Here is a 25,017-nt window from a genome sequence, read left to right on the forward strand (position 1 = left end):
ATGAGAGTGGTCATCCAGGACTGGTAAGTGAATGGGTGTGGCTATGTTCTTGTTAAACTTTATTTATAAACACTTCTGAAATTTTAGTGTCATATTATTTCCATGTGCCACAAAATATTCTTCTTTTGAATTTTTTAACTATTTGAAAATGTAAAAACTACACTTAGCTTTCAGATTGTCCAAAGCAGGTGATGGACCAGCTTTGGATGAAAGCCATAGCTTGCCAACCCCTGACTTGGAGAGATGCAGTTCACCCTGATATTTAGTAGAGGGGAAGCTTTCCCATCTAACTTGATGATGGGGACATGGTTTCTAGTAGCTTTGACAGGTAACAGATTTGCTTCTCTCTCTTTTCCTCCTAGAAATCTTGACGATTCTTTTCCTTTCCTTACTTGCTTTCTCCCTCCACTCTACTGAACCACTTGCAATTCCCCAAGTAGGTCATATTTTGTACCTTCCTGCTTTTCATATAATTCTTCATGTTAATATATTATTTTTCATGTTATTACTTTCTCCCACATGATGTATTTCTTGCCTTAACGATTCAGCTTAGGTGTCACCCACTTCAGAAAACTCGCCCTGTCTCATAGAGTTGTCCTTTTTTGTGCTTCTTTGGCATTGTGTCTATATTGTTCTCTTAGTCCATAGTATATGTTACTCTAATTGTGAATACATTTGTCTGTTTTTTTCCATCAGACTGTAGCTTCTTTTAGGAGTGGGACTGTATCGCCTGTTTGTCATATCTAGTTCAATTTAATACTTCTTGATTGAATTAATGAATTTTAACTTGTTACTTCTTGACAAGTTCAAACCAGAAGAGTTAAAGTCACATATATTCTTGTGTTTATTACTTAAATCAGTTAATACTTAAAATATAATGTCATCTTGTAAATGGATGTTTTATTTGATAAGAAGAAAGGAGGACTTTTGGCACAAACAGCTGTTTGGGGAACACACAAATCTTTTGTAAATCTTCCAGTGGAAGGCTGCCTATATCCAGAAGGTAGAATGTGGGTAAATGGCATAGGCGCTCTGGCTTGAGAGGTCAGCAAAGAGGAAAGGAAAGAGTATGACTCCAATAAGTGTAGAAAGGCAAAGAATGTGAAAAGGTGCCAGTGAAATTTTAGGGACTGATAACCCGTAATAAGTATACCAAATGTGGTATATTGACTGCAAGCTGTCTCTTTCTCCCTTTTCTTTCCACTCAAGATGACCAGGTGTAGATTCTTTTAAAAAGTTTAGGGAGGCAGTGGAGGGGGAAGATGGAGGTGGTGGGCAGGGAAAGGAGAAATGAGTAATTTGGGATTAACAGATCACACTACTACATATAAAATAAACAACAAGGACCTACTGTACCGCACAGGAAACTGTATTCAATATCTTGTAATAATCTATAGTGGAAAAGAATCTGAAAAAGAATCTACATAAAACTGAATCTCTTTGCTGTACACCTGAAGCTAACACCACATTGTAAATCAGCTATTCTTCAATTTTGAAAAAAGCTGTCATCACCAGTATCTATTAGACCATAACCATTCCATGCTATTTTCAAGGCTTGCTGTTCGTTGCTCTTAGTCTTTTCTACTCTCTGTGTATTTCCTTTGGGTGGTTTCTGTTGTTGGTTTCTGTTGTATTTAGTGTACTGATCTTTTCTTCTGCAATGTCTAATTTGTCATTATTAGTCCAATAGAATTTTTTTAAGCTCAGATAATATAGTTTTCATCTTTAGAATTTTGATGCAGATCTTTTTGTATCTCCCATGTCTCTTAACATGCTCAATTTTCTTTAACATACAGTTTTTTTGAACATGTGGAATACAGATGTTTTAATGTCATCTGTTAATTCTAACATCTATATTCATTCTGGATCAGTTGCAATTGGTTGATCTTTCTTATCATTATGGGTTGTATTTTTCTGCTTCTTTGAATGCGTGGTAATTTTTGAATGGATACCAGACATTGTGAATTTTACCTTGTTAGATGCTAGCTGGGTTGTTTTGGTTTTTTTTTTTTTTTCTTTTTTTCTGCTTATAAATATTCTTGAGCTTTGTCTACAACACAGCTGACTTTCTTAGAAATAGTTTAATCCTTCCAGGACTTATTTTTAAGTTTTATTAGATAGGACCAGAGCTGTGTTTATTAGTCTACCTCACTTTTGAGGCAAGACTCTTCTTAGTACTGTAACTTTTTAAATTATCAGATTTTCCACTCTCATTTTGGAGAACAGGCTCTATTTCTGACACTGTGTGAGCTCTTAGCACTGTTCCCGTCAATTCTTTCAGTAGTTTCTCACATATTCTATCATTTAACTGAGTTCTTGAGGGGAACCCTGTGTGGGTCTTCAGAATTCTCTCTGTGCCGTTCTCTCTCCTGCAGTGCTCTCCCCTGTGACCTCTAGCTGTCTTGACTTCCCTGGACTTGAAGCTTTATCTCCTCATCTCATGGAGACCACTGCCTGGCTTCCCTTTTTGTGCCACATCGTGAGAACTTTCTCCAGGCTTCATGTACTTTTTCTGTTTTTAGTCGTTTGAGGTGGCAAGATAAATCTTGTCCTCGTTACTCCATCCTAATCGAAAGCAGAAATGAGAACACTTACTTAAAAAAAAAAAAATTACATGATGTTTCATTTAATGTATTCCTGATTTATGAATGAAAAATCAGCTGAACAATAATTTCAAGCAGTGTTGGAGAAGAATGCATATGATGCAAAAGAATAATTAAAATACCAAGGTAGAATATGGTAAATTACATGGCTTTGATGTCCATAAAGTACCTTTAGAAGTTCAGATGAGAAAAGAATTAGTTTGGGGAGTTTGGCAGAAAGGGAAGGAGTGAGAGGAGGCTATGGCATATTGTGTGTGTATGTGTTAGTAAGATATTAGGTGGATCTAGAAGCAAATTTTTGAGTATTAAGTGAGTGAGACTCAGTGGTGGAATAATTTCAGAGAGAGTCTAGGACTGATCTAATCACAGGTAAAAAATAGTTTTTTAAGAATACATAGATAAGATCACAGGAAGAATAGAGTTTCTGTGTTTTTGTAGTTGAGCGTGATTTGTGGTCTGTTGTGGAAAAGGAGAGAGATGCCTTTGTCCTGTGCTTCCCTGTCATTGCAGTCCTAGCAGAAGAGGAAGGGAGAACAGTCAGAGAACCATCTGCTTCCTTCAGCAGTGGAGAAGGCATGGCGCTGTGGACAGTGAGAATGATGAGCGTTGGTCTGATATTTATGGATCTTTAGAAATCCTTTAGTAAGCAACCTTCAGGCTTTCAGCCATTGCTATTTAAATGGTTTTCAGGTTATCTAGACATTTAAGTGGGGCGGGGGCGCTGTTGAACTAAACATGTGCTAGAGAAAGTGAGTGGTGTGGCTCTGGATGCAGCTTTCTTGAGTTGAAATGGTTGCCTGTCACTTAGTAGTGCAGTAACTGTGAACAGAAATTCAGCCAAATGTAGCTGTAACATTTTCTCTCTTGAGGAACCAGGAGACATTTTGGAAAAACTGGGAATGTATGTGTTGTGTTTGGGTTCATTTCACTTAGCCTATATTTTATATAAAGCTTTTAGTAAAAAGAATATGAACCAAACACCATTACCCCCCGACATTGGTAGTGATATTGCTGTTGTGTGAAAAAGAACTTAAAGAACTTTAAAGTTATAACTCAGCTCTTACGTTTATATTGTGGACTGTATATTCTTTCCCCCTTTTTTCTTCTTCCTTCACAATAGGTAGTTATTATTTCTACTACTTTTTTTTTTTAGCTAAAAGCGAATAATTTTGTATTCATGCTCTCAGTTAATTCTTGTAGATACCCCACTGGGTAGCTATTTTCATTTTACAAATAAAAATATTGAGGAATTGAGAAGTTAAGTGACTTGTCCACAGTCATACAACTATACATGGCAAAACCTGGGTTTGAATCCACATTTAGCTTATTCCAGCGTTTGTGCTATTTCTATCCTTTTTTTTTTTAAATGACAGCCATTACCTGAAGTATCATATGAAGGATACAGACCTTAATATTTATTTAACTTTTTCTTTAACATAAGAAAAATCTCTGTAACTTACCTTTAGCCAGAACCTTGAGAAATGTCTGTTAATTTTCTTAGAGCCTTAGGTTCCTCTGGGCTAAGTATAGAATTGATCAATTTAACTATTCTATACATAACTTTCAGTTCCTAAAATTTTATCTCAGCTCTTACAGTTTGATAGTTTAGTGTTTCACATGGGAGCATTTGTACAGGGTAAGAGAGAGATTAAAGCACTGGCTCTTTTGAGCAGCTCTTAGCCATTTTGGGCAAGGAAACAGGTAAGCTTTTAATGGCACTTTGCTGACTATTACAGAAGAAAACACAGCATCACATGGTATAACTGGTGTTTCTTCTTTTTCACTGTATTCTGTCCCTTGGTTAAGGTCTCTTTCTCACAGAATCAGGTTCTAAGAGCTGTAATGAGCTTCACTTTACTAAGAGCTGTAACGAGCTTCACTTTACTAATCAGGAAACAGAACCCCCGAGGAAATGAGCTGTCCAAGGTCACAGCTTAGTACAGCAGACCTGGAGCTAGGTCCCCCGTTCAGAACATCTTCTTAGAAACCTCCAGGCCTTCAATAAAAGATGCTTTGTCTGTAGAGGCTAAAATATGAAGTCTGTATGCCCCTCATTCCTAGAGGGGAAAATATGAAAATGAGTTAAAAGTTGGACTTCACATGTCTTGGGCATTCTTTGCTGGAAAATTATTCTTGAATGAAGCTGGATAGTCTAGTTGATGTGATAGTGATAATGAAGTTCTAAGGAAGAAAGATTATAAGCAAGAAGAGATAAATGTGCCCTTTGAAATGCTTGAAGATTTTCTGGGTTTGTTTCCTTTTTGAGCATTTGTCTTGACTTGAAAATAGGAAATGTAGAATGAAATCTGGGAGTGTTTTTGTTACCAAGCAATCATTAAAGTCTATTAGTTCAGTCGCTCAGTCATGTCCCAGTCTTTGCGACCCCATGGACTACAGCACACCTGGCTTCCCTGTCCATTGCCAACTCCCGGAGCTTGCTCAAACTCATGTCCATCAAGTCAGTGATGCCATCCAACCATCTCATCCTCTGCCATCCCCTTCTCCTCCTGCCTTCAGTCTTTCCCAGCATCAGGGTCTTTTCCAGTGACTCAGTTCTTCACATCAGGTGGCCAAAGTATTGGAGCTTCAGCTTCAGTATCAGTCCTTCCAATGAATATTCAGGACTGATTTCCTTTAGGATTGACTGGTTTGATCTCCTTGCAGTCCAAGAGACTCTCAAGAGCCTTCTCCAACACCACAGGTCAAAAGCATCAATTCTTCGGCACTCAGCTTTCTTCACAGTCCATCTCTCACATCCATATAGATAGCTTCTTTTTAGTGCTCTCGGGAACTGATTTTAGATCTCCGCTCTTGGTTTTTTGCACGCCACCTTTCTGAAGCTGAATATCCTCCCTTACTTTGAGATAGGACTAGGTTTTCCTGGTTAGTAATGACGATTTCTCCATGATAGATTTTTTTCATGACTTCTCCCAACATAGGACTTTTAGTTTCTTTTCTAGACTTATTTGCCTCATTTTGAGGAAGGAATAAACACTGCAGCCATTAGTTTATATTTCACTGCCATTCCTGAGGGGTGGGGGGTCTGTGGTGTACCTTACTGACTTGTGTGTCAAGAGATCAGTGGAATAATGGGAATTGTTTTCCTTCCTTTAAACTGCATTCTGATATTGGCCACCACTACATTTGTGAAGAAGGAGGAAGATGAAGAGTTACTCATTTTAATTGATAAATACTTGGGTTTTGTTTTGCTAATTTTTTGAGAGCGATTAGACCGTTGAAAGCCTTGTTTTTCAGGACTTAGAATAATGTTTAGCACATGGTGTTGGATGTACTTGTGCGTGGCTCTTGGACTAAGACTAGAAGTAAAGTGCACATCTGTTTCTGCTCTTCTTTGAGGTTTTTTTTTTTTTTTTACTTCCTGTAACCTAAATGTATCTAATTGTGTCTAAATCTAAATGTATCTAAAGTGTAAGTAAAAGGGCTGTTTTTACAATTGTGCTAAACAGTTCTCATCTTCCTTTAACTTCTCTCATTTGCCTTTACTAAATCTTAGTATTGTTAAATGGTTAAAGAAACATAGAAGTCCATTAAACCAATGTCCTTTCTCAAAATGAAAAAGGAAGCTGGAATTCTGTAATTTACTTATGGTTGAAATCCTTTCCAGAAAATAAATTATGACCTCTGGGTCAGAATGATAGATACCTTACTTGCCTTAAATCTCTTATAAGACTCCACTGAAATAACAATATAAAAGTGCAAAAAGAAATAAACCAAGAACAACAAACACTAACAGAAAAGGGTGAAGAGTTGTTATAAATAAAAGTTGAACAGTTTTCTTTAAAAGAAAGCAAAAAGGAACCAATCGAATGAAGGAGAAGCTAAAGCCTGCTGGTTATTACCAGGAGGCTGTGAGTGGTGTGGAAGCTGGTTTGCCTAGCAGGAACCCCGAGAGGCTCTGGGTTCAGAGCAGGGGTGAAGAAGGGATGGACAACAGGGATTTCCTTTGCATTCTACAAGGGTTGATTCAACTGCTTGGCCTCAATGTAGCCTTTCCAGCCCCTTCCCAGTGAAAGTAGCCAGTTGTTTACTATTGCTGCCTCTTTTCTCCAGCATTAAAAAAAAAAAGAAAGGGAAAATCAAAACCCCCAGGCTGTTTAACTCCAAATAAATTGATCAAAAATGTTTGGCGAAATTTAACTTTTTGTATTAAATATTGGCACCCCTTCTTTAATCTGATATTTGGGGCCTAGGAGGAGGTCGTTGCATACACTGAAAAGAAGCCTGAAAACCATTGCCGTGCTCTTCCTTATCTCACACTGAGTTCCCAATTAGAATTTAAATTCTAGGAGGAGACCCAGGAAGAGAACAGATTTCCTTATAGGATAGCAGAGGAAACCCCAGCAGCTAACCAAGTTTTATACCTGGGTCATCAGTACACTTTCAGCATGAAAGGGAAGAGAAGAAACAAAAAGAAGAACTAACCCTAACGGAAACATTAATCCAGGGGGCAGAGGAGAATTTAAAGAAGCATTCTAACTAACATAGTAAGGTTAAAGAAGAGAAGGCATGCCTAAAACCAGTACTGGGTACAATGAGGAGGGAACAATTTGAGAATGTGAAAGAGCGTAAGAGATTAAGAATGTGATAGTCAAAAGAAAACAGGCCACGAAAGGAAAGAAAGTAAAGATATTTCCCAAAATGCAAGCTTCAAGATGCAAAGATGGAAAACACAAGAGATAAGTCTCAGATGATTTCCTTAGCCCATGTGCCCTAAAAACAGAGCTGAGACAGTACTTTATGGGGAATACAATCTCAGGAAAGCAGGACGAGGAAAGGGGAGAGAGAACAAAGGAGAAAGGTTGGGCAAAGACATTGCTGATGCCTTGGCTTCCGTAGAAGTCTTAAGAGTCTTAAGATTACTGTTCCTCTTGCCCATCCTCCTGAGTATGGGGTTGTGTTTTCATCTACTCGTTTCCTCTCACCTCCTGCTCATCCCACTTTTTGGTCAAAGTTTGCTGTTCAAACGGTTACCACACCTGACCCCTTCAGTGGCCTCTTGGGGAAGCCAAGTCCTACTCTCTGTGTTCACATATCTGCAGCTTGATGTGACATCTGAGTCTGGAGAGGTGAGAGGAGTCAGTAACTCTAAGGGAGCCTGCAATTCAGGAGACCTGGGTTTGGTCCCTGGGTTGGGAAGAACCCTGGAGAAGGTTAACCACTCCAGTATTCTTGCCTGGAGAATCCCATGGACAGAGAAGCCTGACGGGCTGCTGTCCACGGGGTCCCAAAGAGCTGGACACAGCCAAGCAACTGAGCACATGCTCTAGACAGCCTCCAGCCTTGGAGCCTCTGCCTTTTAAGAAACCGTTAACAGAGGGTCGTTCCCAAGAGGACTGGTAAAGGGAAGGAGGGCAGGGGGTGGAGAGACTGCCGTTTTCTGTCATAAATTCTTCTGTATCCATTGGGTTCACTATCATGTACATGTATAATTTCATAAAAATAAAAATCAACTTTAAAAACAAAAAATAGATTACCCAAAATACCCTGGAAATAAATACCAAAAGCTTTTTAGAATATACTTGGGGGGAAAATATTGAAAGATAAAATCTAGTCAGTAGTTCAGAGGGTTCTCTGCCCCTCCAAACTGATTTTCCCCTGCCCACTTTGTTGCTTAGTTTCTCTCCACACCACTCCTCCTGTTTCTTGTTTTACTCGCCTGTTCATTTTCCATCTCTCCCCTAGAAGATAGACTCTGTAAGGGCAGGAACCCTGTATTTTTAATCACTCTTCCCCAGCACCTAGAACAAAGTGTCTAATAATCCATGGTAAGTACTCAGTAAATATTTGATGGCAAGAACTGGAGCCAAATAGCTGAATTATGCAGGGAGGATAATTTCCATGCAGAAGTTTGGGACTTGAGCTGTAGGCATTGAGGAATCTAGGATTATAAGAAGAGAATTAATTAGCAATACCTGATTTAGGTTTTATTTTAGAAAGTTCACTGGCAGCTGCTTGGAAAATTCATTAGGTTGAGGTTAAGCTAGAAGAAAGGAGAACTATTAAAAGAAAGATTCTTGGGTTACCCTGGGTGAGAATTGTTGGGAGCAGAGACTCATTTTTCTTTTCATTTGCCACAGTACATAGCATGGACTCTAACATGTAGCTTCTCAGTTAATATGTATATGTATGAATAACTCCTTCTGTAGTAAATATTTATGAGTGATTACGTTGTAGTGAATTTCCTTCAGAGTTCCTAAGCTATTGAGAGAAAGGTCCCTATCTTTTTTTACAGACAACTTCAGAAGCAGATATTCAGCTACCTGGTTAATTCTGTTTAGTGTGTATTTTTTAAACATCAGTTACAATGTGCTTACTGTTTGGTGAGGAAGCTACTGTAAAGTAGTATATGACTCAGTCCCTAATCTGTTTAGGGGCTTTACTCATGAAATGACTAGAGGAAATATAAACCATCATGTTAACTGTGGTTGCAAGGCAAAATGCAGTTTTGTCCTGTAAAGGATATGGGGAAAAATTTTGTCTATTATTGTATATACACATCATACAAATTACTCATTTTAAAGAGGTAGACTATAATAGAACATCCAGTGCAAAAATCTATGAAGAATGATTAAATATTTTATTATTCAGCACACACAACAAAATCTTGCTGATGTCTTCTTCTAAATGTGAGTTGTGGATAATTTTAAGGATATTTCGGTTTAACATAGAGAAGACACAAAACTTAATTGCCCATGAAGACACAATAAAGACTAAATTAATTTAAATTGGAGTGAAAAGTTTGGTTGAGAAAAAGAATAATTATCCATGCACTGTATAAATCACCAGTTACATTGGATAGAACAGACAGTCAACCATTAATTGTGTGTAAGATCCTTTCATTTCAAAGGAAGCAGGTAGCTGACCCAGAGTATCTCTTGTGGTCTCTTGATGCCAGTAGAAGATGTGATTCACAGATGCTTGAGGTTCTCAATACTGCTTTAAGGAGATCTGGAAGAAAGAGCTCTTAAGAGGTTGGAGACATTAAGACTATTACAGGGTTTGTCATTTTTAGCCTAATAGACTATTGGTTTGAATGACATTGTTCTGAAATATTTACTTTTCTGTTTAAATATTTATTGTTTTGAGATGGTAGAACTTAGCCTCAGGGGAGAGGTCAGGCTGGCTTTTCTCTCTTACTAGTTTGAAAGAGGGATGTGTGTGTGTATTTTGAAGACAAATGATTTGGTGGCAGGTTTGCACAGTGCAGGAGACCTGGGTTCAATCGCTGGATCGGAAAGATTCCCCTGGAAAGGGAATGGCAACCCACTCCAGTATTCTTGCCTGGAGAACTCCATGGACAGGGGAGCCTGGCAGGCTGCAGCCCATGGGGTCGCAAAAAACCAGACACAACTGAGCAACTAACACACATTTTGCAATATTCTTGTTGGCCAAGCCTGTACCTCCCTTAGTACTAGTACCAGATCCTGAAATTGACTTTTAGTCTAAGCATGAAGGTAAAGTATATTGTATTTCCTGTTTTATTTTTATTTATCATCTGTTTGCAGAGCTCAGAATTGCCCTCAGTCTCCTCCAGCACTCCATCTCCCCTTCATGTGGCTACAGAACACTCTCACTTTGGGTCCTGGTCCCTCAGTTATACCCACTCTAGAGCAAGAGCCCATTGTTAGGCTTGCATTTCAGTAGGTCTGCATTTACAGAAAAAAAAAAAAAAGCAAAACAAAATTGGTGCTTATTCTCTTATCTGTGGATTCCATATAAAGTAATTGTCTCCTTTCAGGTAAGCTACATTTATGGCCACTGTTATCTTCTTCTCACAGCCTACTCCCTCCCTAAGGTCTGCCTTTCTAGAGGTTTAGATGCTTCAGGGTATTTTCTGTAAGCACCTGCCGCCACCGTCATTCTGTTCCATTTTGCCCAGCCAAAGCCTCTAAAAGCAGTGTTTCTCAGTGTGGTACCCAAACCACCTACTGTAGTAGTATCAGTATCATGATTTGTTAAAGATATGTCCCCAGAGTGGTTGTTATGCACAATAAAATACAGAATCTCTATTTTCGAGGAACCAGGTAAAAGGTGAGTTTGTGGGTGTGAGGGGCTGTGTCCCTACCGTGTGGGGTTGGTGATCTTATTGTTGAGAATCGTTGAGACCGCATTTGGAATAGATGTGGCCCTGGACTCCTTTCTTGGAATCAGAAATACTTTCCCTTAAAATTAATATTTCAGTTGGTGATTGTACTTTTATTAGTGCAGTCATTATCATGTAATCATTACATCTGTTTTTGTGAGTTTCCTTGGGGTCCCAGCCATCTACTAAGCTACAAACAACCAAATGAAAAACAAACTGCTGAAATTGAACTGACCATAAAAATTGGAGGCTGCATGGAAACTTCACGTATAGGTTTTTCCTCCCAATTTCTAACTAACCTACAGATTGTCTGATATCTTATGGCTTTGGGTATAATTTATATTTACTGTAACAGAGAAAATACATTATTTTTATCTAACTTTTGCCATAATCGTGTAGGTAAATTGAGAATCTAGAATGAATTTCACTTTTTGCCTAGTAAACTGGTGTTTTTTTGTCTTTGTACATGTTTATTCATCTATTTTATTTCTCTGGGTTTTCTTCTTGGCCTGTCAGTTCTCTGCTGCTAAGTCACTTCAGTCGTGTCCGCCTTTGTGCGACCCCATAGAAGGCAGCCCACCAGGCTCCCCCGTCCCTGGGATTCTCCAGGCAAGAACACTGGAGTAGGTTGCCATTTCCTTCTCCAGCGCATGAAGGTGAAAACTGAAAGTGAAGTCGCTCAGTCCTGTCCAACTCTTAGCGACCTCATGGACTGCAGCCCACCAGGCTCCTCTGTCCATGGGATTTTCCAGGCAAGAGGACTGGAGTGGGGTGCCATTGCCTTCTCCGTGTCAGTTCTCTACAGAGTTCTTAAAAATTATTTTAATTATGACTCTGGATCATCTTAAATCCAGTGTTCTGTCCTTATCTTTCTGCATTACTAGTTTTATAGCTCTTTCTTCCGTTTGGTCACAAACATCTGGGCAGAAGTCACTGCTTTGGTACAAGATATGAGAAGAGTAAAAGTCCTCTGCTCAGTTATTCTCAACTGAGAGCTTTTCGTAAACTTATTTTACAAAAGCAGGTAGAGTTTGAAATCTGAGCCTGTCTGAAAAATCCCAAGGGATTAAAATGATATAATTTATAAAATACTTAATATAAAAATATTTTTTCCTCTATTACAAACCTAGAGAATTAATGTTCATTTATCTACAGCTTTAGGAAAATGATTAGTGTCATTGGTAGTGATGAAGATGCTCTATCTAAAAAACTAAGTGATTCTTTTTATGATGGTTTGAATAAAATTAATATTGGTCTCTTTCTGTTGGTGATCCGTTCTGAGCACAGATGTAATGTGGGAGTTGGGAAACTTTTAAGATAGGATTTGTAGCCTGTGATTTGTAACACAACAGCAGATTAGTATCAAAATGGGACTCAAGATAACCAAGCTGAAAAAATTAGAATGAAGTTGAAAAGTAAATTGTAAGATACAAAATAACCTTTCTCTCCTTAAGATTACTTACACTTTTATTACCCTAGGAAAATGAAGATGATTATATTTGGGGCCTTTCTTACAGTACTTTATGCTTAGCTTTATCTGTAGCAGATAACATTGATGTAATTATTAGCTTATGTGCCTTTCTCAATTTCTAAGTTTGATCCTACAAAATCAAAATCTTATTTTTCTCTCCCTTCCCCACTGTGTTGAAGAGAGTGTTATAAATGTTTAAATGTTGGTAAGTAATCTTTTCAAACAATATGCAGAATAATTCATTAAGAACAGAGACTATGTTTAAGGAATGATAACAAAACTTGACTCATTTACCCTAAGCAGTGTGACTTGTAAAGAGTGAAAAAATTTTTTCTTTAAAGTATTGATAAAGTTGAGTGGGTTAATAGGTCATGGGTAATGAGTCTGCAACTACAAGTCTTAAAAAATCACCTGTTCTGCCTACTTCTCTATAACTGGTTGGTCTCCAAGTTCTTATAATTCCATCACACAGCATCTCTTGATTCCATTTCCTTTGCCCTACTACATTTGTCTAGGCCCACCTATCTTCTCCAATATGTTACAAAAGCCTCCTAGTTGTCCCCCTTTCTAGTACATTCCATGTATTGCTAATATTATAAGCTGTGATTCTATTATTCCCCTATTTGAACAGTTCTTCACTGCCGAGGAATAATAGTTAAAATCATCAATATCTAAGTGTTGGGATATTGGGATACTCAGTACACAGAACAGAACATCACAAAGGATGAGAGAGAGATTCCAAATAAGTCTTGGACTGGAAAGGTGGTTAACTCATCAGCAGAAATCCAAAAAAGAAGTGACAGATTCAGTTCTTCGATACAGTTTGTCATGTTAGTGGGATGCTAACAGGGGATGTTTACCCAGAAGACCTGGACCTGATCAGCTGGGAAGCTGGGCCCCAGGTCAATAGTTTCACTTATTCTCGTGTAATCCTCACAACTTTCTAAGTAAACAAGCCAGTTTGCAGATGAAGAAACAGGCTAGAAATGCTTAAAGTGACTCATCCATATTTGGTAAGAGGCATGGTTAGAATTTGAACCAAGGTCTGTCTTTCAGGGTCAGGCTGTTTCTTCAATGAAAGCTTGGGAGAATGGGCATGGCTGGACCTAAAAAATATATGGAAGTCACTCCTAGGCAGGTGACTTGGAGTTCTGGGATTGATGTGGGAGAATAGACTGACTGATAAAAGGGTTGAGTCTTGCTTGGTGCTTAGGTTATACATTTTTCCTGTTTGATGGGGCCTGTTCACTGTGATAGTATATTCAAATTTAAAATTAAGACATTAGACATGTTTCACATTGTACACCAGAAAACCATAGATAATGTTTCACCTCTGTTACTCCATGTGATTTAAAAGAGAAAGACGTCATCCTTAACTGTTGTATTTGCAAAACCACATACCTAAAGCATAAGCATGTAAATGTTGATTCCTTTCATTACTAACGATGCTCCACCAGTTCTCACTTCCTTTCCCAGCACTCTTCCCCCACTTCATATCAACCCAAGATAACATTTGTTTCATTTCATACTATCCTTCCTGATGGCTCTCTGCTCTAGCCAAACAAAAGAATTTACTGCTGTGTACATACATGTGACCTTCCCTCTTAATCTTCATTTATTTAAAAAATGTTAGCGCTTAATATTTATTAGATACCATATGTAATTATGCATTGTGCAAAACTGACCCCACTCATTATGATGAAGCTTTTAATCTAATAGGAGAGATGGAACTCGTATCTAGATATGTTAAATATAAGGCTTTGAATTTAAATATCTGTAGACCTTAGTTGTACAATTTAAATGCTATGAGAATCCAGGAGAGGAGAAATTGTTTCCAACTGGAAAGGGTGAGCGCACTCACTCACTGAAGGTCTGCCGTGTTAGACACTGTACGAGGTGCTGTTTGTTTTTAATTTCCTTTCAGCCTCACGGTCAGTGCTGTTATATCCGTTTTATAGTAGACAAAACTGAGGCTTAGTGTCTTGTCCAAAGTCACACAAGTAACCGATCACAGAGTTAGGGTTCTGTCCCTGGTTTATTTAGATCTAAAGTGTAATCTCTCTCTTCTACACCTGATGTCAACAGACTATGGCCTGCGGGCCAAATTGGGCCCACTGCCTGCTTTTGTAAGGCTTGTGATATTCTCACATTTTTAAATGGTTGAGAAAAAATCAGAAGAGGAATAATATTTCAGTGTCTGTGAAGGAGATTTTCCTGGAACACAGCTACAGTCTTGTTTATGTGTTACCTGTGGCTGCTTTTCAGCTGTAACAGTAGAGGAGTTGCAGCTGACTCCTGCTTTCTCCCATCCTCCTCTAAGGATGGCTTCATGGAGAAGGTATTACTGGAGTTTCTTAGTTTTTCAGTATATCAAATATTCGTGATAGAGGGGAGACAGCACTGGGAAAGACCCTGATCCTTACTGTTGCAGTCTGGCTGTGACTTGGGAAAGCACCGTATTTAGGGAATATTCTAGATTCAATACAATACAGACATATATGATTGTGTTGAGAACCCTGCTGGAGATGCTATGAGGAGTAATGACTAGCAACCCCAGCTATACAATTGGCTTAGATTTGGACTAGAGTCTGCATATGTCAGCTGTTTGCTGAGTGGTTTTTGATAAGATTCTTCACCATTTAAAATGTCAGTTTCTACCTGTAAAAGGAGAACAGTGGAAATACCTACCTTTTAGAGTTGTGGGAATTAAATGAGTTAATATATGCAAAGTGCTTAGACTTTTGCCATAAGAAACATTCATTAAATATAAGCTGCTAATATAGGTGAAAGAGGGTCTAAAATATAGACCCTCTATATATTTAGAATATATACTTTTAAATATATTTAGTAGGCAGTAGTGAATCTTGGGTGTCACTTGTACACACATATATTGCTCTGAATTATATTGAAATTTTGCATACTTTCATGGTAACCTCCTTTATGTGTTTATAAACTCCTTAGAGGCAAATTTTGAATTTTTGTTACGTCTTCAGTGCCTAAAACAGCTGTGGACCCACAGTAGTTATTTAGTACATATCTTGGAATTGGAGAAGGCAATGGCACCCCACTCCAGTCCTCTTGCCTGGAAAATCCCATGGATGGAGGAGCCTGGTAGGCTGCGGTCCTTGGGGTCGCTAAGAGTCTGAGCGACTGAGCTCAGACTTCACTTTCACTTTCACTTTGGAATTGAAATTGAAATTGGATTTCAAATCTCTCTCCTCATTTCTGTTTCAGCTGGTTGATCATTCTAAAAACTTCTTCAGTGGATTTTTCTTCTTTGCAAGTTGGTTTCTCTGTCACTGTAATAAGTTTTGTATATCTGTAGTTTGTTTTGGGCTTCCCTGGTGGCTCAGTGGGTAAGGAAACTGCCTGCAATGTGGGAGACCTTGGTTTGATCCCTGGGGTCGAAGATCCCCTGGAGAAGAGAAAGGCTACCCACTCCAGTATTCTGGCTTGGAGAATTCCATGGGCTGTGTAGTCCATGGGGTCGCAAAGAGTCAGACACCACTGAGTGACTTTCACTTAGTTTGTTTTCTTTCTCTTTTTATTTTGGCTGAGCTGTGAGGCGTATGAGATCTTAGTTCCCCAACCAGAGACTAAATCTACGCCCCCTACACTGGAAGCACAGAGTCTTAACCACTGACCACCGGGGAAATCCTTGTAGTTTGTTTTCTTAAATATTGTCCCCACAAGTATATGGTAATGAGGTTTGTTTTTTTTTATTTCACGTGACATCCATTACAGTGGCATCCAGTAGGATTTTAATATTTTTCCAAGTTGTGGAAGTTTGGCCCCACTGGTCTACCTGGTGCTTGTCTTTGTTGAAAACAACTTTTATTGAGAGTCTAGAGTTTTAATCACTTCACATTTTATGTTACCAGTTCTTCACAACAGTATAATGACATTAACATTACTGTTTTATAGATTAAGAAAATAGGGCACAGAGAAAATAGGTTATAGCATATTTAATTGTTTACAGCTATAGTAAGTGACAGAACTGAGGTTCAATTATGTTCTGACCATACACTCCAGCATTCCTCTTTGTGAAATGCAAAATTTGTTGGGTCTCAGATGAATTTGATAAAATTTTAGGTAATGTGTAAGTAGTGGAATAAACAAATTTGTTTGCATTGGCGAATAGTACATTTTCAAAAATTATTATCAGTCTTCGTAACTTACACATTCCTTTGTGGTTATCATCTTGAACTTTACTCAAAGATGACATCCTAAAATCATTGAGTCACAGTGGTCTGCATTCTATGTGAAATAAATACTATTCTTATCTTCTTAATATTTAATTTTTGTCCTTAAACTTTTGTGTAGGTAATATAATGACGATGAGATGACAGTCTTGAATCAGTTTGTCAAAATATCAAATATAACCCAGATTTGTCTGTTTCATGTACCTCTCTTCAGGGTTTTTCTTTTCCCCAGTCATTTGAAAATAGCTTTAGAAAAACTCATCTCACTCATTTATGTCTCGCTTTTTAAACCAGAGAATTAGAAATGTAGGTAGGTTTTTCTGAAATTTGGAAAATCTGACTTTTTAGTATAGTTGTAAATTATGTTGCTTCTGGAAACCAAAGAATTTTTTTTGTTTGTAAATATCCTGCCAACCACTGTAGTGAATTCATGTGAATGGTGGGAGGATTGGATGCATCCTGCTCTTCCTATCCTCATAGCTTTTCACAAAATGGGGACATCATTCTGCTTTATTGGAAACAGTGTTAGGGGGAAATAGGGGTTGAAGTTCTAAAAGGAATGCTCAGGGGAGTTGACATTTGAGCAGAGATGTGAGGGAGGTGTACAAGTCAACAAATGCTGGAATACCTGTGGCACCATGAGAGACAGAATACAAAGTAACTCTCTTTCATTTTAATGAGATACACTGATAAGAACTAAAAGGTAACTGTCCTTTATTTTTCCTCTCTTTCACATAAAATCTTAGTTTGTATTCTAGGGAAGAAAGGAGTTACAGATAAATCTTTATTAGAATCTTGTTAGGGAAGGTAGAAATTTTATTTGCATTGTACTCCTTATTGTCAGTTTTTTAATTTTGTGGATGAGAAAGTTTATAGACTGTTAAATTAAGAAAAAGAAGTTATGTCTGGTTTTGAGGGCTACAAGAAAAAGTTAATTCATTTTGTCAGATGAGATATACTTAAACTGTTTAGTCTGTGATATTAAAACATTTTCATATAAACTTAAGAGGTAAATTCTTTCCTAGAAGTAATCATGTTGACTATTATCTCACAGTTTGTCTGCAGGCTATAGTGCTTCTCTTCTGAACTTAAAACTTCAGGATATAGCCTGGAAATTTAATGGAAGTCTGAAAACCGTATAACATTTCTAAATTATAATAATGTTTACCTGGGGAAATTTTTAGACACTGCAGAGTGTATGAGCTAAAATGCAAAATCACTCCTATTCCAGTTTCTTACCTGTAGTGTATAAACATAGTGTTTTTTAATAACATTAAAAAAATTCCTGTGTGTAACAAAATAAACTATCAAGAGTTTCTTCTAGATCTCCTGATAAGGGTTTACATTTCCCTTTTGAGGGAGAAACAGTTCAGCCTCTACCTGTCTTGCATTACTTTGAAACACATGGTGCAAAGGCCGCAAGCGAATCTTAGAAGCTTTGACCCTTCTTCCCCCGTCTCCCGCTGCTAATTGACAGGTTTGTTCAGTTGACTGAGCCAGCTTTGTCAAGGCTGCCTCTGGGGGAGAGTTAACATTGTGTTTTGTGTGCCAGAGCATCCTCCCCGGCAGAGCTGAAGTGGAGGATGGAGGCTGCCCTGAAAGAGGAGAGTCTGAGAGCAGCCCAGTGGGGTATTAGAGGTCCCCCTTGCTGTGTTCATAAACTGCACAACAGTGTCCTTAGCCTTTACGGGTTATTTAGTAGACCTGTCCTGTGTCTCTGTTTATGCCTGGAGTTGGAGTGTAGGTCTGTGAATACGTTTGGTGCCCTTATTCCTTTTTATTCACCAACCCACCTGAAATAGAATTTTTTCTTATCTGTCTTCAGGCCAGTAAATCCCATGAGGACGTCTGAAGTAGTATGCTTCATGTAGGTTGGTAGGTAGGTAGATAGTTAGATAGCACTGAATAATTTGAAAGAGAAGGGACAGAATTATTTTATTTCCTTCTTAGGACACCCAGAATAGCTAAAGAGAAATCATTTACAATACCCTGACCTTGAGATCGTGAAAAGAACTTATATAGTGATAAACGACAGGGATTTTCTTTCCTGAAAAATTACGGGTAAAAACTAGCATAATTTTTAAGAACTAAATAAAGGGAAGGATTTTTATGTAAAGCAGTTCTTATTACTTTGTAGATGTGATTCTTAGACCCTAGAGACAGCTGAAGTTTGATGCTGTATAATTTCTGTAGGTAATGTCAATGTCATTTTTTTAAGAACAGCACAGTAATTCAATGCTTCAGTATATTGGTTTCCCTTTACTGATTACACTAGTCACCATTCTCTTTTTATATTAAAAAATACTTTGTAGGCTTTATTACAAAAGTAATATAAACTTATTAGGAGCATGAGGAAATTTGGCGGGGGGGGTGGTTGGATAGATATGTTCACTGTTTTGATTGTGGTGATGGTTTCATGAGTGTACATATACATGTCAAAACTTACCAAAGCATACACTATGAATAAATCAGTGGGGTTTATTGTAGAATTGTCCCTCAGTATCCACAGGGGATTGATTCCAGGACCCCCTGCAGATAACAAAATCCACAGATGCTCAAGTCCCTTGTGTAAAATGACATAACTAGTAACTGCATATAACCTGTGCACATCCTCCCATATATTTTCAATCATGTCAGATTGCTTATAATACCTAGTACAATGTAAATGTCATGTAAATAGTTATAAATACAATGTAGATAGTTGCTGGACTATGGCAAAGTAAAGCTTTACTTTTCTGGGATTTTTTTTTTCCCTAGTATTTTTAAATCAGTGATTATTTGAATACACGCTGCAGAGCCCACAGATAGAGAAGGCCAACTGTATATGTCAATTATAATTGTGTCAATAAAACAGTTTTTTATTTTTTAATGATTTGATGGTGAAAAAATTGGGCTTATTTTGCCGTTAATATGTGTTTTAGTTTGTTCGTGAGATTAAGCATTTTAATCATACAGCCATTTGTATTTCATCTTCTGTGAATTGTTGTATTCTTTGCCTCTTTTTCTGTTGATGTGTGTGTGTTTCTCATCAGTTTAAATAACCTGCACTTAGTGATGGTTACCAGTGTGTGTCTGTCTTACTTTGCAGATATTTTCCCCAGTTGTTTTTTCTTGACTTTAAAATCCATTTCTCCCCTCTCTTTTTCCCTCCTCCCCCTCCTCTCTCTCTTCTTTTCTTCTTGTCTTCCCATAGCCAAATCTATCTTTTTTTTTTTTTTTAAATCTATCTTTTTTTTTAACCTTTCTGGTTTTTAGGTTCCCGTCTTACTTAGAATCTCCCCACCCCAGTAACACTCCCAATATTTCTTATATTTTCATAGTTTTAATTATATTTTATTCCTTTTTTTTTTTTTTTTTTTGCATGGAGCATGAGTATTTTCTTTTTGGTGGGTAGCCAACTTCTATTCAATACAAATACCATCTGAACCACCAGGGAATCCTCTTCAATACAAATAGCATATGATAAATAACCATCCCCTCCACTGAATTGAAATGCCACTTTTATCTTCTGTTGAATTTCCATATAAACTTGAATCAGGATTATCAATGTTCCTTTAATCATTTTGTATATTCCTACTGTTGAATCATAGTAGTTTTATGGCAAGTTTTAATATAGAGCATTTCCTCTTTCATAGTTTTTCCTTTTTTGCAGACTTTATTAGTAAGTTTTTCATATGCAAGTTAGAAAAGTATTTGGTCCTGTTTCCTTCTTTAGGCACCATTTGATTTGCTTCTAATTGGAAATTATACTAGGTTTATATTTTATTTGGGGAACAATTAACCTTTTATATTTATTATTACTCAGAAATAAAATATACCTCTCTATTTATTCGGATCTTATATATTGTATGTTTTATATTATAATTTAAATTTGGGTACTCTTTTGAATAAATGATTATTGTTAGCTTTAAAAGAGCCATTCGTGTATTTTAAAATAGTTTTTCAAGTATTTTCTGCCCATTGGTATATCTTTATGTGGGACCTGGTTGTTAAAAAGTCGTTAACTTTCTCTCAAATATGTCTTGTTCTTTTCATTGTGATCTGTAACATTTCTTTATAGATTCTAGTGTCCTTTACCAGATATATGTATTGTAAATATTGTCTCGCAGTCTCTGCCTTGTCTCTTTATTAAGTTGCTTTTCGGAGAACAATTGTTTTTTAATTTCGGTGAAATCTAGTCTGTCATTTTTTCTTTAATAGTTCTTAATTTTTTTGTGTCCCCAAAATTTCTTGTTTTTGGCAAAGCTGTGAAGATTTTCCTGCCTTTTCTAAAAGTTTTATGGTTTTAGCTCTTATACTTAGGTCTGTTGTCTCTTTCATGTTAACTTTTACAAATATAGGATGAGAGTTGAGGTTTATTTTTTTTCATTGGGTATTCAGTTTTTCATTTATTAAAAATTCTTTCCGTTCCCCTGATTAATTGACTGATGCCTTAATATTCACTGTAAATGTTTGTTTCTGTCTCTGGATTCTTTTCTATCTCATTTATCTATTGTATGTCTTTAAACCAGTACCACACTATTATGGTTATCATCACTTTGTAAGTCTTGAACTCAGGTAGTGAAAGTCTTCCAGTCTGTGTTTTTTCAAAATGTTTTGACTACTCTAGATCCTTTGCATTTCCATATAAATTTTATACAAAAACACCTGCTGAGATTTTGATTGGGTTTGTGGAATTTGGGGTGCATTGTCATTTTATGAATATCCAACTCCCCAATCTATGATCATATATTTCTCTATTTATAATAGCCTTTGTAAATTTGTTCTGTTTTAGGCAGATTTTAAAGGATAGTTGAACCCTCCTTTAAAAAGTAATGTGAAATCTTTCTCCAGTTTTGGATTCATTTTGTTTGTGATAGTGTGAGTTTAATGGCCATCAAATTAATGCTAAAAACCTGGAATGGTGTAGACAGTGCGGCTGGAAGTTCAGTTTCCTGTAGCTCTCAGTAGGTAGAGAATCCCTTCTTAAATTGAGGGGAAAGAAGGATAACCATAACTAAGGAAGAAAGAGGAATAATTACTTTGTTGTTTGAAGGAAGTGATGTTCATGACTAGGAGGAATCCAAATGATGTAAACCCAGATTTTCTTTGATCCCTAATGATTTGATGTCTAAAATATGGGGGAAGGGGTTTATCAAAGTGCTACCACTTTGAAGCAATTGACCATCTCTACCAGCTACTTCCAAAAGGATAGTGGCCCTGGACTTGTTTGTTTTTAGTAAAATAATGGCTCTGCCTTTTATGGACTAAAATGGGAGGTCAGAAGGTAAGTCGTTGAGAAGGGAGGATTTTACAAAATCTCTTATACAAGGTTTAACCCCTTGTTTGTATCTGAACTTAAAGACTGAACAGAAGTAAGATGGGCTGTGGAGTCAAAACGGCTTCAAACGGTCTCCTGAGTGACTGTCTGTGCTGTAGTGATATATGAGATACCACGTGAGATCCCAGGTAGGCACCTGGGGATGGACGCCATGTGGAGAGGTATCTGCTAGCCTTGAAATGCCAGCAGTAATTATGAAAAACTCAGGGTTTTTGTCTAGGAAATTTCTTTGTCTGGTTTCTAATTTAAGGAAAGGTTTTTTATTTGTTTGTTTGTTTGTTTTTTTAATTAACCTAGTGGCCAAGACTTAAATAAATCTCTACCTTGAAATTCAAAGATTAATTTTGTTAACAGTATACTTTCTCCTGAACTCTGTGTTCTTAAAATCTAGAGGTATATATCATCTGGTTTTGAGAATTTAATTTATACTGTTATTCTACCTGTTGCTATGAATTGTAATTTCAATTCAGTCGCTCAGTTGTGTCCAACTCTTTGCGACCCCATGGACTGCAGCACATGAGGCTTCCCTGTCCATCACCATCTCCCGGAGCTTGCTCAAACTCATGTCCATTAAGTTGGTGATGCCATCCAACCATCTCATCCTCTGTCGTCCCCTTCTCCTTCTGCCTTCAGTCTTTTCCCAGCGTCAGGGTCTTTTCACATGAGTCAGTTCTTTGCATCAGGTGGCCAAAATTACAAATAAATTACAAAGAATTGTAATTTAGTGAAATTAATTTGTTTTCCCCTAAGAATCACTAAAGGAATAGAGTGTACTAAAGAAAACAGTAATGGCTCAAACGAATTTCAAATCTTGTAACTTATCTTCTGTAACAAATATCCTTGCATTTAAAAAAGTTTGGTTTAAAGGATAATCTTTGGTCCTTTGGTAACTAGACAACTTTTTTTTTTTAGTCTTATCTTCTCTTTCTCTGTTTGTTCCAGGGTAACCAGGAGCCAACAACAACTCCTGACGCAATGGTTCAGCCTTTTACTACCATCCCATTTCCACCACCTCCACAGAATGGAATTCCCACAGAGTATGGAGTGCCACACACTCAGGACTACGCCGGCCAGACCAGTGAGCACAACCTGACACTGTACGGAAGCACGCAAGCCCACGGGGAGCAGAGCAGCAACTCACCCAGCACGCAGAACGGATCTCTGACGGTACGTGAGTGATGAGGTGGCCAAACAGAAGGAGGCGTGTCATCGTCCTGTTGAAATCTTCTTAATCATCACACCCAAAAACCCTTTGAATTAATTTTGCATTTACATTACATTGCATAGCACTAATGTAATTTCCATTCTACTCCAAGCTTTGTAATTAGAAGATAAGGATTTAGGATAAAGCTCATGGTCATTGCCCAGGAGCTTACAGTCTAGAGATGGGACAGACAGTAAAACAAGGTACGTGTGATGATGAGAGTTAACTTAGCAGGATGCTGCTCTTTTCAGCTTTATGGGAAACCTTCATTCTGCCAAAATCTCACGGTGCTTCTCTGTCCTCATTGTCCACAATCTGTCAGCAGTATTCAGCACACTGCCTCCTCCATCCTCCTTCAAACACTTGAGTTGTTGGCTTTCATGATGCTCCCTGTTTCCCTCTTAGGCGCTGAAAGTCCTTTCTTGGTCTTTCTTGCTGGTTTGTCTTTCTCTATTCAGCTTTAAATGTAGTACTCCAGAGCTGGGTCCTAGGACTCCTTTCCCTCCTGTTCTTTATCCTCTCTCTGTTGTATAATACTACTACTAAATTTACCTAGTTGCTCAAGCGAAACCTATGAATGATTTTTTTCTCTGTTTCCATCATCTCTGCATCCAATCCATTGGCAAGTCTTGGTCACCATGACTCTAGAATATTTTCTTACTTCAGCCTCTTCGCTTCATCTTAAGACCATAGCTGAACAGTGTCCATAATTAAGAGCTCAGCACTTCCACCAGATTTTTTAGGTCTGAGTCCTAATATCATCTCTAATTAGTTGTATGACCTCTGGCCAGTTATTTAATCTCTCTCTGCCTTGGCACTTGCTCATCTGCAAGATGAAGACAGTAGCACCTATTTCAAGTGGCTTTTAGGAGACTTAGAATTTAATTCATGTGAGGTGTTGATCATCATTGTCACCACTCTAATCCAAACCTTTTCACTTTTTCTGTTACTATTGCCTAATTTATCACATAGCAGCCAAGATCTTTTTTCTCTTAATGCAAATAATGCTATTTTCTTGTTTGATTCTAATGGTTTTCTAACACACTTAGAATAAAATCCAAACTTGTACTTGGTTTACTAATCCCTGGCCCCAGCCTACCTCTTTGGCTTTACCTGTTACTACTAACTTAGTAAGCGAGTAAAGGAAGCATCATAAATTGCAATAGGTATGTTATCACATCATACAGGAAATCATTTTGTTCATGGGATTGTGTGGTATATTTCCTAAGATAAAAATGTCCTATACTCTGCATAGAAAGATCTCTCTCTAGTTTTTAGCTTTCTTTTTACCTTTCTGTATCAGATTATCAGGAGGAGAGCCTTACTCAACCTTTAAATCACTTGATAAGATTTACTTCCCTGTTAAAGAGCCTTGTAGGGGAAGCTTTTGTTGCATAAGGATAGATTTAACCTGCAAATACTTCCCATTTTCTTTTATCGGACCACCAAGAAAAATCCATTCTTCCCTTGAAGACATGTTATCTTATCAGTGTCAGTCAGAGTTATATAGAAGCACATAATTTTATACTTCATAGGTAATGGACTGTAATAGACAATTTATTTGAAAAGTCTGGGCATGATGGTAACAAATGAGGCTTTCTATAGCAACCATTCTAGAATTAAAATACACAGGCTGCTGAATTGGCTGCATTTCCAAATCACGTACAGATGATGATGAACTTACAGATTTAACAGAAGTACCAGAAAAGGAAAAAGAAAGAATAAAATATAATAAATCAGAGGCTTTATCAAGGTATTTTAATTTCTAAGTCTATTTCTTTGCTAGTTGTCAGTTTTTTTGTTTTTTCTATTTTCTGTTTCTTGTTAAATCAGTTTTGGTAATGGGTGTTTTTCTAGAATTTTTCTGTTACCTGTTAATTAGCTATTTTCTTGGTATAAAGTTATTCTAATAATATTTACATTGATTATTTTAATTTCTGTGGCATTCGTAGTGATACCCACCCTTTCACTCTTGATTTTGGTAATTATGTCTTTTCTTTTTTTCTTGGTTAATCTAGGTAAGGTTTTTTGATTTTGCAGCTTTTTCCAGAAAACCAGCTTTCGATTTCATTGACTTTTAAAAATCTATTGTTTTTCTGTTTTGTATGTCATT

The 25,017-nt window shown here is 37.4% G+C and overlaps 1 protein-coding gene across 15 annotated transcripts in view; it reads left to right on the plus strand.

The window, feature by feature from the left end:
* RBFOX2 (RNA binding fox-1 homolog 2) overlaps positions 1-25,017 on the plus strand; it is a 289,064-nt gene that overhangs the window by 191,497 nt on the left and 72,550 nt on the right. For all 15 annotated transcript variants that reach the window (XR_009689794.1, XM_061125391.1, XM_061125396.1 and 12 more), the window contains one exon: positions 22,643-22,867. Coding sequence is in view for 14 of the 15 variants with exons in the window: in XM_061125391.1 (XP_060981374.1) it covers positions 22,643-22,867 (225 nt within the window). In the remaining variant the exon portion in view is untranslated. The remainder of the gene's footprint in view (positions 1-22,642; positions 22,868-25,017) is intronic.

Source organism: Dama dama, chromosome 22, assembly GCF_033118175.1.
Source record: "Dama dama isolate Ldn47 chromosome 22, ASM3311817v1, whole genome shotgun sequence".
Lineage (NCBI taxonomy): Eukaryota > Metazoa > Chordata > Mammalia > Artiodactyla > Cervidae > Dama > Dama dama.